Consider the following 19,243-nt stretch of genomic DNA (forward strand, 5'->3'; position numbering starts at 1 on the left):
TCGTTATTCATTTTGTTTTACTTTCTTACGGTAATTAAGAACTCAAAAACAAAAGAATGGAATGAATTCTAGATTTACTATAAGTATATATCGCGTGGGGAACATGATGATAAAAAAATCTTAATTTAATCATATCACTAACTAAAAACATACAACTGATGTGGCATATCTTCCATTTACAAATGAATTTGAGTGTTGTTTAAAAATTAATTTAGAAAATAATCATTTATTACACAAACTTTATGGTTTTTTCAGTTTTTCTCATCATGGTTACATGATTAAAATGTATGTTTTAATGAGACAGGATTACGCTCTATTATTTGCTCAATTATGAAATAATGCATTGTGTATTAATTGCCAATTAATAATTAAGTGGAACGCAAACTTCAAAGACATGGCAGCATATGCAAGAAATATAAATATTTAGAGCATACATATAAGCATACAGAAACATACAAATACATAGGATGAAAACTGAAAAAAATTAAGCATAGTAAGGTTAAAAGAAGAAGGGTAATTTCAAATCCCATAGACAAAACAGTTACAGATAAAGAATAAAGTTACAGATAAAGAATAAAGAAATGGAAAAACCATGGTTAAGTTTCCTACAAGTAATACTGAATAATAATACTGACTGGCAGAGGTAAAAAAAAGTACTGTAGTGGAGTTTGAAAATAATGTAACCGTGAATTTCATTTTATATGCTTCAACATTAAACCCTAAAGTGCTGCTTAAAAGTTGAGAAAGGAGGACAATCTAATTCACTGCACTCAATAAAAGCTGTGGAATGCAAACTTTAACAAGGAATTACTCATATACTCATATGCCTCGCAGTAAGGAGACCTGGTTTCGCTTCCCGGGTCCTCCCTGCGTGGAGTTTGCATGTTCTCCCCGTGTCTGCGTGGGTTTCCTCCAGATACTCCCACAGTTCAAAGACATGCAGATTAGGTGAATTGGCGATCCTAAATTGTCCCTAGTGTGTGCTTGGTGTGTGGGTGTGTGTGCCCTGCGGTGGGCTGGCATCCTGCCCGAAGATTTGTTCCTGCCTTGTGCCCTGCGTGGGCTGGGATTGGCTCCAGCAGACCCCCGTGACCCTGTATTAGGATATAGCGGGTTGGATAATGACTGACTGACTGAACTGATTCTAAGAAACTGCAAGAAACTTGGGGTAAAATGGAAGACAATGGAGTTGGAATAGAGACACAAAGACTCAGTACCTTTCAGGCTCGCAGTGGTACATACACTGAGCAGACATTTTTTATGGCCCAGCTGATCTTAGAAGACAACTGACTACTCAATCACCAAAAGCACCAATGTTATTTAAAGCAGGTAAGCTGAATCAAATGAATTATGTGTTTGTACATATCACAGTTTGAACAAGCAAGTCTCAAAATTTAACTGAAAGCAGCACGATTACCATTAAACATGCCAGAATGAGTATACTAGGAAGAACAAATCTGCAGAAACAGATTGCAGAAGAAGAAGCCACACTGTATGTAGTTGGGGAAGATAGATAAAAGCCTTCACAATTTGAGTGGAGTAAAACATAAGAAATAATCAATTAACTAATGGCTAACAAAAAGATTAGGGCTGAAAGAGATCCATCAGAAAACAAAAATTGTTACACCTAGATGAGTCATAGCAAACTTTCATTGAAAAAGAAGAAGGTGCCGTTGCGGTGGGTTAAGGTTACGGACTGAAAAAACAATGTCTGGTTTAATGAATCTCAGAAACTGATAACTAAACTGATGGGAGGATCAGAATATGTTGAAAAACTCATTAGTTCACAAGCCTGATTCTTCCTACCTAATGGTGACTGTGGCACAACAGTATGGAATGTGTGCTGGCAATAAACTTTATGTCCCTTAACAAGAGCACAGAAATGTTCAATTACAATAGGACACTTGGACATTTGCCTTTCAGATTCATTCCTTTCTGAGCAGGATAGTTTTCACACACTACTACATGTATGTGGGTGTATCTAATAAAGCTGGAACAGCAGCAGTCACAATAGAAGAAGGAGAATCAGAAAGGTTGTACAATCTAAACTTTTGTGACAGAAACATACTTCACATAACATGCTTTCTGAAAAGATAATTATTTATATGATTTAGAAAAATAGGAGACGAAGATATGAAAAAAGAAAATTTACAGATAACAATATGCTATATATTTTTGGTAATGACTCAAAAGACTAAGAAATGCAAATAGCACAGTAGGCAAGACATGAGTAAAAATACAAATATAAACATTTCAAAACAGAGCAGCAAAAGACAAGGGAGAAAGCAATTTGGAGTGAAGAAAAAGCCAGACAATTATTTATACTTAGGTATGCACTTTAAAGATAAATGAAGGGCAAATACAAGATTAGGGTCAGAATCACAACTGCTAAAGATGAAGAAAAAAGAGCAGTTGTTAACCAAGTACTCAAGAAGAAGATCATTAAATGGGTAGTGTGGATTAAAGCATTATAAAGTTCATGGACAAGAGCACTGATGACTTAAGAAAGAAAAATGGTTCAATGCATTTAAATATAGAAAAATAAAGGGAAAAAACAAAGAACTAGCCAATTCATCCACTACCTTAGCTAGCATTCAATGTTCCCTTTATATAACTAAATCCCGGAAATTACTCAGTAACTCAGCCAATGTCATGTTGTAAGCCACAATGTCTAAAAAAGTTTTATGTGAGCAGCCACAGTATTACAACAATGATATGTAAAGACAAAATGATTTTAAAGATTATTCTACACTAGAAGAATAGTTATGGTAGTTGAGACACACTCACAAAGGAGAAAGCTGGGTGAATGATGTATTTCATAGCAGGTTAAAAGGGATGAGACAAAGAGGCCAAAAACAGCCATGTTATTAAGTAATATAAAATTAAGGAAATGAACAAATTCATATACAGACACCAAATATAATTCCATAAACAGAAACAGAAGGAGAAACTAGACAGCTTGAAATAGTCTTCGATCAAAAAAGATGTTACAGATCATTAAAGAGTAAATGAGAATTTGTGTGGCACAATGTGCAATGAATAATACAGAAGAGCCCTTTTCTTAGCAAAAAGTTTTTTGGATCAAGATAGCTGTTCAATTACAGTAACACACAATGCCAAACAGATTTTCAAATAAGAATATAATTTATATATTAAAAGAGACAAGCGTGTGATTTTAATCATTAATATAATGAGCTAAAACAGATATACAAAACACACTAGCCAGATTAAGACTTGTGCAAAGCTAAATACCAGCAAATTAACCAAATCAATAGGTTAAATAACTGTAGGACACAAATAATATGACAACACGCACATGATGGTTTGACAATGTAAGGAGAGCATTACAGTAAATTAAAACGTAATGGAAAAAGGTTTCAGTGAAGGTGAAAAATGATTAAAAAAAAATCAAACAATGCATACAAAATTCCTCCACAGACCTCTTAAGTTACTACTGTATATACTGTGCATTGCTTACAGAATATTTTTATAATGCAATACATATTTTTAATGCTTAAAATATAAATGCATCAGACTATTAAAATTGGTTTTTTTTCACTAAAGCTACTAGGAGTACAACCAGGATATGCTGAGAAAATAGTTGAAAAAATGAACTTTCAACAAGTTGCAAATTCTCCTCATTTTTGCATTGGTTTTCTTCAAGGTTCTCCAGTTTCTTTTCCACACCTCAAACACACAGGCTTAATAAACCTAAATTGGATCAAGATGAATGGTCTGCCCTTTGACAAACTAGTGCCCAGTTAAGGACCAGCAGTCAGTGACCTGCAACCCCAAAATTAGATTATTCATGCTAGATAAATGGATGAATAATGGAAACATAAATGAGATATAGTACAATAAAATACCTTTAACCTGTAAGCTGATTTAGCACACTCAGACAAAACATAATGCAACTGTAAATTAATCTACTCTCCTGTTCTTCCATACTGCTTCTCTAGATGAGCAATGATTACTGCTTTGGACTCATCATGCCAAAGTCATGGTTATGCATTATGCCAATGCACAAGTTCTACATTGTATCTTTCTTTATAAAAATGGTTAAAACGTGCATGTGTTATTTCTCTGGCTTGCATTAGATTTTTTTATGAACCAAAGCAAATACTGTATATATATTCTTATATTAGTCCGGTTTGAGCAGAATATAAAATAACAGATACTGAATACTGCACATACACAAGCATGGTTCTGTAACATGTTTGCTAACTTCCTTATTTTATGATAGAATTTTCGAAGGTTATATTAATGCTTCAGTTCTTTCTCTACAGGATATTAAAAACCCAGTAATAGTAATGTTGCTAGAACACAATATCAACAGCTAGTATCTATGCTATCTAGAAAATAAAGGAAATAAGAAAATAAGTAAATGCACTTATCACTGTTTTTAGCAGCATGTAATGCAAGCAAAATATATTCTAAATCTGCAGAAAATCTATAATAATAATAATTATTATTATTTTAGAAAAGTAAGTTCTGACCAGTTGAAAAAAAAAAAATTCACATACATGTACATTTTTACAACACACAAATTTCTGCTTTAAAATGTCGAAGTTTGTTTCTTTACCTTGGTTTGCTTTATTGTTAATTTGCAAGATGTCCCAGGCAGTCCAAGGTTCCTACTGTAATCACACGTATTTTTCTGTTTCAGTAGGCAAGGCCGAAATTCATTTTCTAGAAACAAAAAAATTAAAAATGTGTACAACATGTAATTATTGATTTTAAAACAGAAAATCAAGAAATATTGTTTACAAAATTAGAAACATCAGAGGTTTATGTTTATTCATGCTTTAATCAGAGCCTACCAAATTATCTTTTCACAGCTACTAACACAATGCTTTTCCAATAAATTACTCACAGATACACTGTTTTTATCAATGAAATGAAAGTATTCTACAAATTCAATAAATTAGTCATTTTTGGTGGGAGGAAGGACAGTGAATACAGAGCCAAGGGTGTGTCTTGAAATTTTAACTCTGATCATGTATTCTACAACAAAGACTTCTTGTCTGGGTTTCACTCCTAGACCATTTATAAAAAACAGTTAAATGTTTTTGTTAGCTGCTAGAGATGTTAGCATATCTGACTGCTACAGAACTAAGAAACAGTCATATTTCAATTAACCTGTTCTACAAAGGCAGTTTTCAGGTGCTTGTTTTAACTCTTCTAACACGAAGGTGCGAGCTTCTAAATCACAGTCAAGTTAAAAAACAAAAGCAGTAAAATTGAATCACATACTTTTCTATACCTACTTTCAGAACCACTTTGACATTTAAAACATTCATTTAAACTATTAAAAAAACATCCATCCATCTTCCAACCCGCTGAATCCGAACACAGGGGTCTGCTGGAGGCAATGCCAGCCAACACAGGGCACAAGGCAGGAACCAATCCCAGGCAGGGTGCCAACCCACTGCAGGACACACACAAACACTAGGGCCAATTTAGAATCACCAATCCACCATGTCTTTGGACTGTGGGAGGAAACCCATGCAGACACGGGGAGAACATGCAAACTCCACATAGGGAGGACCCGGGAAGCGAACCAAGGTCCCCAGGTCTCCCAACTGCGAGGCAGCAGCGCTACCCACTGCGCCACCCTTTAAAAAAACAGGCTTTTTAAAATTTAGATCTTCATTTAAGTTAACTTAGAGAAATCCTTATGTGAAAAAAACGAGAATATTCTATCCTGTTTCTATACCGTGTTAAGTATTTATTGTTATCTACAGAATAAATATGCAGAAATGAAAAAGTATTTATTTTATGGTGTGCTATTTTGGTATATGTGTGTTTGTAGCAACTTGAATATGAAGAGAAGTGATGGAATAGTTAGTAGTTAATACTGCTGCATCACAGTACAAGGATGCTGGATTTTAACCTCAGGCAGACTGCTATTATGCATTGTGACAGATTAAGGGTCTCCGTGACCCCTTGAACCCTCAGACTAGACGTCAGACACCAGGTAAAAGTCCAAATATAATATTTATTAATATAAATAAGTGCACCAAGCACCCTCCTCTCCACAATACTCAATAATAAACAATAATCCTCCACACTCCCAGACACTTTGCTACCCTTCCTCCCAGCTCAGCTCAGTGTACTGGGCTTCCCAGAGTCCTTTTATACACCCTGACCCGGAGGTGTTCCCATTCAACAGTCCACAGTTCCTTTTCCCTTCCGGGTCAGGGTAAACAGTCCTTTTCTTCAACCCGGGAGCACATCGTTTCTTCCTGTCACGTGACCGTGACGTACTCCCGGGTTATAGGGCATATACGAGCCTACGAGCCCCCCTACAGCGACGCCTGGTGGCCCCCAAGGTATCCAGCAGGGCTGTGTATAAAAACTACATAGTCCATGAGGCCCTGCTGGAACTCGGGGCATGTCCACGCTGCTGGGAGAGCTCCTCCTGGCGGCCTGGGGGTGAGGGCCGGAGAAAGAAGCCGGCAATCCACCACAGCATGTATTTTGCTCATGTCCCTAATACACATGTGATATATCTTTTGCTACCCCATTTTACTACTATACTTACTGGCAACTCTAAATTTAAGCATAGCAGTTGTGTGAAAGTGCTCTCTGTAATGGACTGGATTTAGATGGATGGACTGTGTCAGGAGTGTAGTTTTAAAGTTAAATTTATGGGGTAAGTTTAAAGGGGATACAGGTATGGGTAGAGGCTAAAATGAGAGAAATAAACCAAATGTCTGCTCTCTCTCTCACCACACCAATTCGGCCCTGAAAGGAAGTGGATCTTATCTTTGAAAGTGGGATTGAAAAAATCTAACCTTTATGTTGTTCTGCATTATTGTAGCACAGTATCTCCAGAGAGCTGCCTGAATGACTGCACTGAGCCAAAATAGTACCAAAGTAACAACATGGAAAAATAGGGTTATCCTCTATTGAACTGTTTTCAACATTGTTTTACAGTGCATATGTACAGAAAGTAGTAAATTTTAACAAGGATCTGACCACTTAATGGTGGTGGAGCAAAAATTGTGACAAACAAATCTGTTTATATATAGAGGCATTATTTAAAATTAATGGTGCTGTGCTGAGTAACCTCCTGTTCTATTAAGTTTTCATTTGATACAGTATTAATATTAGCAATATTTGTTTACCCTTTGCAATGTTTTTGAATGATCACCTCCATACGAAAAGTGCTTTATGTTGTATCTTAGTATGAATTATATTATTTATAGTTTGTTGCAACTCTCAGTAAACCAGTTAGGCAGTTCATATTGTCATGAATTGTTTTTTATCTTGGAATTCCTCACAGGTTTTTACCTTTTCATTTTGTTACAGCAAGCAAAGAAATGGAGAAACAATGGGGGATGAAGGGAAGATGTAGGAACAGAAACAGTAACCTGACATTGTAGAAAGAAACAGATTGTATATAACATAATCAGCTTTTGTAAACTGAGTCACCAGTTAACATAAAATGAATGTAATGAGAGGTACAGGAGAAAAAAAAGAGCAGCTGGAGGAAAACCCAGGAGTGGGGAGAACATGCAACCTACTCACAGACAATGAACAAGTGCAGGATTCTCTACCATAGCATATTGGATCTATGAGGCAGTAGCACCAGTTGTAGTATGAATGTGTCAGCTTCTGATATAACATAAAATGCAAATTTAAAATGAAAATAACGTCACTAATATAAAGAACAGAATGGAGTTGTCGTGGTTAGTTTATGGTGATGCTTCACAGCTCCCGAATCCTTGGTTCAAATGTCAACCTTGGACAGTACACATTCTCCATTAGAGCCCTTTAGTTTCTTCCTATGTGAAGGTTAGTGATTATAAATTGTCCTTATATAAGAAATGGTGGATATGTTAGATGGTACTCTGCGGTGAACTGGCATTTTATTCAGGACTACTTAAAGTCTTGAACCTAAAGGCACCAGGATAAGGGCTGGTCAAAGAACAAGCTTGTAAGACAAATAAGGAGTTCTGGGAATAGATGGAAGGCAGGATAGATTATGTTTATACTATCAATATCAAAGTTGTTCATTTTTTAAATCAAAACACAAATATAATGAATACATTATTTGATTATTTTGAAATTATTAATATTTCATATGAATCATGTATTACTGCTAACTTTCCATTACCTAGTAAATTCCAATATGGTAGTTGACTCACTTGCTGATATATCATTATTAAATTGCAATTAAAATCAAACAAAAAATAATAATAAACTAATAAGATGTGAGTACAACAGTGTTTAAAATAAGAGGAATCAATGTGAGAGGTGAATGCTCAGGTAGTTAGTATTCTTAAAAAGGAACTGCTTATTTTGGCATAGGATGTAAAGTAAACCTACATACAGCATAAAAATATAGTAAATACCCAAGAAAATAACAACATCAAATGATATGGAAAAACTCAATAGCGGGATTCCTTTTTAATGGATAAAATACCATTTGAATGAAGACATATGTTAATGTGTGTACCAGAATGCTACAGTAATTAGTATACATTTGATAAAATACAGAACATATGAAAAACTGTATTAGAAAACTAAAAAGCTATTACTTAATTAATTAATAATTTTTTTTTTTGTAAATCTCCATTAATAATTTCCACCATCACATGATCATTTACACTACTAGCAAGATTATAATATGGAATCATTGTACAAAATCTGAGCAGTATAACATAAGGGAAAAGATACAGAAAATGCAATAAACAATATGATATTTGTATACTAAACTATAATATTATCTACTGTTACTTTAAAAAAAAACTTAATAAGATAATTTACATTAAAAAATCACAAAATCCTGTCCAGAATTGCTGGGAAGGCCAGAACCTATTCTGACATACTGGACACAAAGCAAGAAACTGCCCAAGCCAGGGTGCCTCTCATTCACACCCACACTTTCAGCAAGAAAGTCTTTGGGGATACAAACAAAGGAAGAACATACAAACTCTGCACAAACAACAAGTAGGTTAACAAGACTGGATCTGTGAGTAGCCACTGGTAACCATTGTGCTATGATGATGCCTTTTGAATAACAAGAAACATAAATATAATATTCAAAGAATTCAGTTTTAATAAAACAGGATATCAGTCAATTCACTGGAATATAATTTGAGAAGTCAGAAATATAGTCCACTTAGAATCTTAAAAAAACTTTGGTGAAATAGAAATAAAAATAGTTTTATTTGCACTATGCATATGGCTTCACTGCAGCAACACCAAATCTATCTTTCTACTGAAAAGGTCCTTCTAAAATGACAACATACTCTTGTACAGTATCATGTAACTACAAATACTGTTGACTAGTACGGCAAAGTAAAACTGATGAAGATCATCAAGTTTCAGCAACTAATGTTCTCACTGTCCAGCTGTTGCTTTTTTTACACACCACATACTGTATATGCACCTTTTAATTCCTCTTCATAACTGCATATTTTGCAATATCTTCACAGCACCATTTCAAATCTACAACTGATGAACTTGTGTGGCATGCTGAAGTTTACACAATTTGAAAATTACAGACTGCTTATGTAATGAAAACACTCAGGCAATGATTTTAATTTTTTCTGTCAATCAAAGCTTTGTCATCATCATTATACACCCTAATTTGATGTTCAAAATAAACAAGGATTCAATGCGTTAGAACCAAAAATACTGACAATAATACAAGAAACTAAAATGTTTATAGTATATTGTCATGTCCACAGAAAACAGTGAAATACTTACTTGTGTGTGTGACCAACATGCAACATGTCTTCACATTTTGGTGACATAATTAAAAAGAATATATTGCAATACATACTTAGTGCACCTCTGCTAAAAACATGTTTTCAACTTTCTGGCCACTACCTAATTATTCATGTTTTCATAATATTAGATTTCCACCATCAAGCTAAAAGGTCACGATTTGAATTTCAGAGATGGAAAGTTTAATCAATCAATAAATATTTTATATACTGGTTTTTTGAAAGATCACTATCACAGGGCTGTGTTCTAACACCCAGATCAACAAAAATAAGTAAAAATTAAAACGAAAGAAGTCATGACAATTGAAGTCCAATACATAATACAGGAAGAGGAAGAGGAGAGAAATAAAAACCATCTGAAACCTAAAGAATTGTCTTTAGATGAGTGCAGAAAAATTGACTCTAGAAAATCTAAATATCAAAAAAATATTACAAACAAGTAATACAATAATCCTGTCTTTATAAACTGTTGCTCTCAGTATCTCCTGCTGCCTAACTTAGGAAAATGTGAATGCCATTAAGTGAAAAATTGTAATCGTACTGGTGTATGTTTTTACTTTATTGACAAAAATCGTTCATCATCATACATATACAGCTACATTTTGTTCATCTTTTCTCCTGTAGTTAGTACATGTCCCAATAGCTTGAAGATGATTTATATTTACAATAAATTTGAGACAAGTAGAAAGAGTCTTACTAAAAATACTGGTAGTTGGATGTTACAATAACCGTAAACAAAAGGGAAAAACAGACTTCAACCCACAGAACCTGTTTGACAAGAAGTAGGGCGTCTAAATATTGTGACAGTATCTGTGTATGGGCTTACATTATTTAAAGAAACACAATGGGAAACACAACTGCTGACATTTTAAATGTCTTTTATAATTAGTCAAAAATAGAAACACACCTTATTAATAATTAAGCAATTCAGCCCAGACAAATATAAACTGCAGTATTTTTGCCACTGAAGGTGTTTTCAGCTGAAACAAGAACACATCTACAGTTAATTTTATGACTTTGTTTTATTTTTGTTACTTTTAGCACCCAACATTATCATCTAGTGATCAAGAGCTAAAAACATGAACAAATTACAATGGCTAAGATCAAACCAATTGTTTAAATAAAGCAAAGGAGCCCAGACATTCAGTAGTACAGTGTATGTCAGAAGAGAATTTGTTTTTTCAGAATATAGTGAAATGAACTAGAAATATGTGAGAACGTAAATGATTGCACCTAATTTTACACAAACAAAACCTATATCTTGTTTTTAGATTACTTTTCATAAAGTACAAAGTGCATTTTTGAAAACAGTGAAATAATGAAAAGAATCTCCTTTCTAAAAATGTAATAATTAAATGTATGCATATATATATAAATTATTTTTACCAGTGCTGTAACAGAACAAAAGGAGAAGGGCATTGATTATCTTCAAAACTGAAGAGAAAAATGAATAAAAGAAATTAAAAGAGCTGTGAGTGTGAAGTAATATACAAAGATGTTGTGTTATATTTTGCAACTTATTATTAGGATGACAGAAATCTAATTGCATACTTGTAATTAATGTAAACTATCCAAGAGATAGAGAGAGGGTGGAAGACAAAGAGAGGCAAAGGAAAAAAGAGTATCAAAGTACGGAAGTTCCCAAAAGAAAGAAAAAAGATATCATTAAATATGACAGTAAGGGATTTTTGTAGTTCATGAAGCAAAATATATGGTGTATTAGAGAGAAACAAAATTTAACTCTATAGATGATAAACCATTTTTAGCCTAAAATGCTTTTGTCCTCAGGTACATTCCTAGTCTGGGGTGAATTTCTTAAGTTTTCCTCTGAGTTTAAACATCTATGCTTCTACAGTCCTAGCATTAGTGGATTATCAATTTTAACGTGCCCCAATGTTCCAATGTTGCATCAGGACGCTGGCATTTCTTGCACCATTAATGCTGTGTATTAATATATACAATGACTCTCCATGGCATGATAAATGAATGTGACACTTCCAAAGTAATACAAAGAGATAAGGGAAGGTTATTTATTTATTGAAATTATTGTTTATACCTGTTGTTTACTATAACTATTACACTGTATATGTTTGTACATATTTAGCACTTTGCGAACACACAACTGCACATGAAGACAATCACTGATTTTTAAAATGAAACACAGCATTCATTTCAGAAAATAAGAAAATGAATTTTATGTCCTGCATAAACAATGTATGTATGTATTTGTGTGTGTATAGTTATTACAAACATGTGTCTGCTATAAATTTTATTTTCTTGTCATATTACATGTTTACTTCACATAGATGAGACATCTACTAAATAATAATAATAATAATAAATAGGTATAAATCACATACATGTACACCTGCATGGATGATATGTTTTTCTAACTTTCTACAATTTTTTCCCATGTTTATTTCCTTTAATAGCTTCACAATAAAACAATCTTTTTTCAGTCTCCACATCTGTCTCTCTATCTATCTATTGATCTCAATAAGGTTGACTGGGGAATATAAGCTCTTAACTGGTCTGGTTAAACTGAATGTGGGTGTTTGCTTGAGTGTGCCGAACAATACACTGGCACCCTATCCAATGCAGGATCCAGTCTTGAACTGATGCTGTTTGATAGGCTCTGGCTTCCTGAAGCACTAAAACTACTCGACGCCTTGCTGTTTTACCTTGTATTATAAAAAAAAAATGAAATAAACTACCGATTACATTAATGATGAAACTGATTGTGAATTTATATCTCAGAAACAGAAAAGAAAAAATGAAAACTTTTCAGGGAGATATTCTTTAGCAGAGAAAGGCTTACCAGCTAAAACATACTGACCTTTCTTTAATTTTTAACACTACCTTGCTTTATTAATTATTGCTCAATTTTTATTTTTATTATTATTACGTGTTTTTTTTTCAAATATAGCATCCAGTAAATGAATTTATCAACATGCATACAAGACTAACCTCTGCTCTTCTATGATGACAATATAGCAGTTGAAAGGATGTTGCTGTTCCACAGTAAAAAAAAAAAAAACAGTCCCTAGTTAATAAGTATTTATAAGTGATAGAATCATTCTGTCAAAAAATAATTTATTAAAAACGTCTAAATCAGAACAGCGTTGCTACATTGTGTTCTGCAAATAGACCTTAATGTCAGTCATTTGCATTAGAAGCAGTCATAAAAAAAAGAAATCACAGCAGTTTGTCATCTGCTGAATCACAATTTTGGGGATTCTTCGTTTTACAAATAGCCTGTTCTCACAGGGCTGCTTTTCCCTTTCTACAAAGCTTGGATTTCTCAGGGGAAATGCAGCTTCCTGATGCTCGCAGTTTCTATGTGGTAACCAGGCTGTTTGCTGTCAGAAGCGTCAGCCCTCTGCCCTTAACCCCATCTGCTGTCTCATTCATCCCATAAGGATAGGGGTGCAAGGAGCACAGCTGTGTGGGCCTGTTCTGCTACACAAATGTAAGGCTCTACAAATAACTAAGTACTTTTAACAGTCTGAAACAAAAGCGCTGTTTCAGCAAAACTTCTTAAACTTCATCAAATAGTATGTAATCTGCACACAGTTGGGTAGTTTTATTGGCTGATCACTTAACTACTTATCACCAAGCACCACCCTATGTACACCCCTTACAATTACTCCGTGCCACTGTTTTAAATAAACAAATAATTAAAAGTGACACTTGATGTAAAGTAGGAAAAAAAAACAGATAAAATTGTTAGAAATGTTACTTTTGCTTCTTAAATGATCCAAGAACATCATTCTAATTGACTGTACTTTCAGATTGACTGCACACCTTGTGCAAATATGGGTTAAAACAGCATGAATGCTCCCCTCAGATGATACTTATAATCTGTAGCTAATGGTCATTAAGCAAATCTGTACATGACACTACTTAATAGATGTTTTCTTATAAAAAAAGCAATGCAACAACAAAAATGGTGTTCGGAAGACAGTTTAAATGTTTACTCAAAGAAATGTGTTATAAATTGCTTTGATACAGCTTTGGCTGATGTTTTTACATCCTTTATCAAAACCACTTAATCCAGTTCAGATTTATCGAGCTACAGCTTATCGTAGCAGCACTGGATGTTAAGCAGGAAGTATCAATAAAATTAAAATAAACTTCAGAGCTTGTATGGCGGTCTTCATACTCTAAAAAATGGCTAAGTTACCAGAACTTTCAAAACATAAAAAACATTGCACATAAAATTTTAGTAACTTATTTTGCCTAAAACGTGAGTAATTAAAAGATGTTCCTGGACTGGTATAATAAAATAATTTATTCATACAATAATATAATAATTTAATACCTAAACTGAACCCTAACATATACTGTACACTAATGCCCTGTTTACAGGAAATCAAAGCGACACAGCAAGTGATGGCTTTTATTATTACCATATTATTATGGGTTATGGCTTATACAGTACCATATTATCTCCACTTTTCTTTTATTGATTTCCTTTACAAAGTAATCATTTACCTTCACCTAAACATAGTATGCCACAAAACATTTTTATGGTTAAACTCAAATCAGGCTGTTTTAATGAGATGTGGTTCTCAATTCACAATTTAGGTTAAATATAAGTAAAAATACTCCTACTCCATTTTTATCATCAGAGATTTCATAAACCTGTCTATCAAATACATTGTCACTTTTCTTTTTGCTGTGGCCAACATTAAAATAAATGATGTATGCAGTTTAGTAAAACAAGTGGCAGTGATTTAGAATTGCAAAGCAGGAAATCTGAAAGGTAAAACAGGGAGCAGTCAGAAGATGAAGCAAAACTTTGTGAAGAGAGCAAAGGAAAAATCCAAAAAGGAAACTAGCTAAGTCAGACACCTAAAATGTTTAAATATTTTACTCTTTCTTTAGAAACTGAGAAGAGTCTTAAGTTTATTTGTCTACAAGGTCAGACAGGAAGTTTCTGTAATGGCTCATTTTTAAATAAGATGGTGACTGCCATGTTGGGAACACACATATGCAAAGACTTTGCTGCAACAGAAAAGTGAACATACAAACAAACCCAATGCAAATTCAAATCACATCATGACAACGACAACAGAAATGCAACAAAAATGCAAACAAAACAGAGAAATAAAATAAATACCTAATCCGCACCTATATAATCACAGTGTAGATCAGGGGTAGGCAACGTCGGTCCTGGAGTGCCACAGTATGTGCAGGTTTTTGTTCCAACCCAGTTCCTTAACGAGAACTCAATTATTGCTGATGAAGCACATATTGCTTAAGTGACATTTTAATGCTTCATTTTAGTGGTCTCGCTTGTTAAGGTTCTCCAACCTTAATTGCTTATTTCAATCTTAAACTGCTGCATTCAGTGTTTTAATTGCTCCTTATTAGCAATAAGATGTAAAACAGGGGTAGGCAATGTCGGTCCTGGTGAGCCGCAGTGGCTACAGGTTTTCATTCAACCCAATTGCTTAATTAGAAACCAATCATTGCCAATCTCAGACCTTATTTAATTTTATGGCTTGTTAGCCTGTGCAATGTAAGGCTTTTATATCGTAGATTTTTTTCCTTTCCAAGGATATCATCCAAATGATTTGAAGCCTAAAACAGATCATTTTCAGTCTGTCACATTTTTCTATTAAGTGTTTTATTAAATCAAACCGTGCATGATGAACACACACAGATGTAATTGGAAAAAAGCTAGCTGGAGAACTGCTGGCTGCTTTGTCTTTTACATCTTATTGCTAATAAGGAGCAATTAAAACACTGAATGCAGCAGTTTAAGATTGAAATAAGCAATTAAGGTTGGAGAACCTTAACAAGCGAGACCACTAAAAGGAAGCATCAAAATGTCACTTAAGCAATATGTGCTTCATCAGCAATAATTGAGTTCTCATTAAGGAACTGGGTTGGAACAAAAACCTGCACATACTGTGGCACTCCAGGACCGACGTTGCCTACCCCTGGTGTAGATCATCATACACTATATAGGGCCAATATATATGTGTAGACTGGGCAAATTGTGTGCATAGCTGTGAGTCTTGCACTTCTTTGTTGATTTGCATTTGTTTTTTTACAGTTTTGCAAAATGTCTATGTACAATATCTATCTATCTATCTATCTATCTATCTATCTATCTATCTATCTATCTATCTATCTATCTATCTATCTATCTATCTATCTATCTATCTATCTAGCTATCTATCAGTCCAATAAGTTATCTGGGATAGAAACAAGGCATACTTGACTGCTAGTTGTCATTTACTTGCCAGTAATATTGTTATACTTTGTTATTCTTAATTTTTCATATTAGACCACATGGCTGGTGTCATAGAATAACCTCATTACTATGAACCAAATTCCACAATGGTGGTATAAATGCACACACCTCCTATGCTCTAGGGATACATGAGTTAGCTAGAAGTGGGAAAATAGTCAACTGGTGGTATAGAGCTTTCCCAGGATGCTTTGACCTTGTCAGACTGTAGCTACTGTTCACGAACAATATCAGAGGAGGCGGACACCTGGAGCTTTCTTTAATGACAGGTGGTACAGAGAAGTGAAACACACAACAGTGGTGTAACCTGCAAATCATATAATTATACACCCCATTCGTCAGTAGGGAAATGCTGGGATTCTAGGTCCATCTGTTTGGGGTCATTTTTTTTCAGTGAATACTTTAATCTTACATTTTGCATGTTGACATCAGATTATTAAAATCAGTTATTAAAACAAGAAAAGAATGTGCACACATTTTTAAAATGGAATGGTTAAAATTTGTGGTTCAGAACATTGACTGAATTGTAATGCAGTACATAAATAGATGTTATAAAGTGAGAATTGTGCATACTTGACAACTGGTATATAAAATGTACAGGCATTGATTGAGTGATAGACTGCATGATTGATGAATGGACCGTGCCTACTATGTTTGCATATGCAATACATTCCCCACACTTTTTACTTCATTCACGCTAGTTAGAAATGCAAAGTTACAACTGCATTAGATGAAAATGTCCTAATTTCTCCAAGTCATGAATAATCAGACACAACTGCCTTGATGTGTAATTAGCTCTAGTGGACATTAATACAGTTAAACTTTTAATTTAAAACACAATTCTTTTAGTAACGAAACCATATCTGAAAAGGCTGAGCACTGTGAGGGAAGTAATCATTAGTAAGTTAAAAACTGCACAATGCATTGTAAAGTGAGCCTGTAATTGTCCCCTAACAGGATAAAAATCTGTAAAACAGAAATACAAGTATGTTGTGTTTTCTTTTTTTCAATGTTTTTTTATAGTGGCACCTAGACACAATATCCCAGAATTCAGAAAAAGGGGCCTTGTGTGGGACTAGTTTAATTTGTTTAAAGGATTATTTACCCTTTACTCCTGGGTATGTTACTTTCTGTTTGGAGGTTAGTATCATATACAGTATCTTAATAATCTGCATGTTGTAGAAGTACAAATCCAACTATGATATCTGAAGTTAGTATGTTTTGCTTGCAAATAAAGTATACTGAACATAAAGAAATGACAAAACTTTATGGTTTTGAATTGCTTATGTTTGTTAAATATTTGGCTTAGAAACTAGTAGAATTTATTTCTTTCAACATTACCTAACTTTGGTGAATAGGCTTGGGATCACAGAAACCTATTTTGACCTTGGCTTTATTACTATAGCATTTAAATGTCAACAGAAGCTCATTTTAACTTTATTTTATGTAAGATTTTTAAAAATATGTTTGAAGAGTTTGAAAAAGCAGCTGACAGTATTAAAAAACAAAAGAAGTATTGGTATGTTTTAAGAATCTGTTGAAAAATGACATCTCAAAAACAGCAAACATTAAAGTACTAATAATCATCAAGAAGTAAAACTCTAACCACAATTTACTCATTTTAACTGGCCACTTTACACCTGGATTTATTGTGTGTTTTATATCTGGATTAGACCCAGATATAATTTATCTGTGTTATATTTACTCCTACATTAAAATACATCATGTCTGAACAAAGATTTGATGTCATCATGGACATGGAAAATTCAGATAAGGTTACATTTATTTAGTTGTTGTATGTGGAAAGGAAAGATGTTTACATTTACACTTTTATTAAACATGGTTTCCACCTGTTTCTGACCATCAAAGTGGCCTGCGTGATCCGATCGCTGTCCATTCACACAGTAAGTACATTTACACCTGGTTTTAAAATTGGTCAAATGCTATCTGATCATGATCGGATCACCAAAAGCACATGTTAATGCCAGGTGTTAAAGGGGCCTGAGACACTGCATTAAAATGGTCTTTTATGACAAAGATTGTTATGTCAAAATACGATTATACTTAAAGACAGGGGTTCAGATGTATATTTTGCCAAAATATTTATAATTTTAACTTGCTTCTGAGATGTTACTTATGGACATGGTATTAATACATCTTTGATATCAAACAATTGCAAGTGTTGCAGTGTTCAACATGGTTAAAACACTTTTGGCACTACATAAATTAATGATTGGCTTATTTTTTTGTCAATGGTGGCAAAGTAAAGATTAAATAAATGTTATCTACAGCTTATAAAATTCACATTTTCCCCAGATTGGATAATGTCAAAGTAATCAACTATATTTGAAATCCCGAAATAATTATGAACTAACTATCATATTAGTTTTTTGTTAAGCTGGGTGATGACAGCACATGTCATATTAAACTGAATTCTGAAGACTTAGGAATTAAAAAAAATATATATAAATTATTTATTACATTTTGACATGATTAATATACAGCACATAAATGTCTATTGTAACTGTTAACTTCAGTGATTTCAATTCAAGTAGCTATGTAACTTAAAAGAAAGCAATTTTGCATCTACTTACTGTGTGACACAAAATAGATATAAAAAGCAAGGACCACAAAGAAAGACGAAACCTTCTTCACTGTAACTTCAAAGAAAGAAAATATTGAAATATTTGGGTGGCAGTAAATGACAAAGGTGTGCCAATACCAGCATGTAAAATAATCACATACACATAATATTGTCATGTGAAGAATATGTTTTTATGTATCAGGTTTAATAGTCATCTAATTGTCACCAACTGTGGTGGGCTGGTGCCCTGCCCGGGGTTTGTTCCTGCCTTGCGCCCTGTGCTGGCTGGGATTGGCTCGAGCATACCCCCGTGACCCTGTTTTAGGATATAGCGGGTTGGACAATGACTGACTGACTAATTCTCACCAAGTCCTAAAATTAAATAATTCTAGAACTAAATAATCTCCACTAGTCCTAAAGTTAAATAATTCTTGGACGGTATAAACAGTGACAAAGTAATATATGTTGCATGTTGTTTATTATATAAAGTTAGGATTTATTTAGTTTTAGGAGCTTAGTTATGCCCAGACATGCAAAAATCATAGAAATTAAAAGAGGGTGTACCTATTTATTTCACATCACTAACAGTATATAAACATAAACATATTCCAACAATGGACCACAGACAACCACAAGAGGAACAACAAGAAACTCTGG

The 19,243-nt window shown here is 33.9% G+C and overlaps 1 protein-coding gene across 6 annotated transcripts in view; it reads right to left on the bottom strand.

Annotated features, from left to right (window-relative positions):
* st18 (ST18 C2H2C-type zinc finger transcription factor) overlaps window positions 1-19,243 on the bottom strand; it is a 262,012-nt gene that overhangs the window by 129,193 nt on the left and 113,576 nt on the right. For all 6 annotated transcript variants that reach the window (XM_028803518.2, XM_051928741.1, XM_051928740.1 and 3 more), the window contains one exon: window positions 4,583-4,689. In XM_028803518.2, coding sequence (XP_028659351.1) covers window positions 4,583-4,689 — 107 coding nt within the window. The remainder of the gene's footprint in view (window positions 1-4,582; window positions 4,690-19,243) is intronic.

The sequence above is a fragment of the Erpetoichthys calabaricus genome, chromosome 6 (assembly GCF_900747795.2).
Source record: "Erpetoichthys calabaricus chromosome 6, fErpCal1.3, whole genome shotgun sequence".
NCBI lineage: Eukaryota > Metazoa > Chordata > Cladistia > Polypteriformes > Polypteridae > Erpetoichthys > Erpetoichthys calabaricus.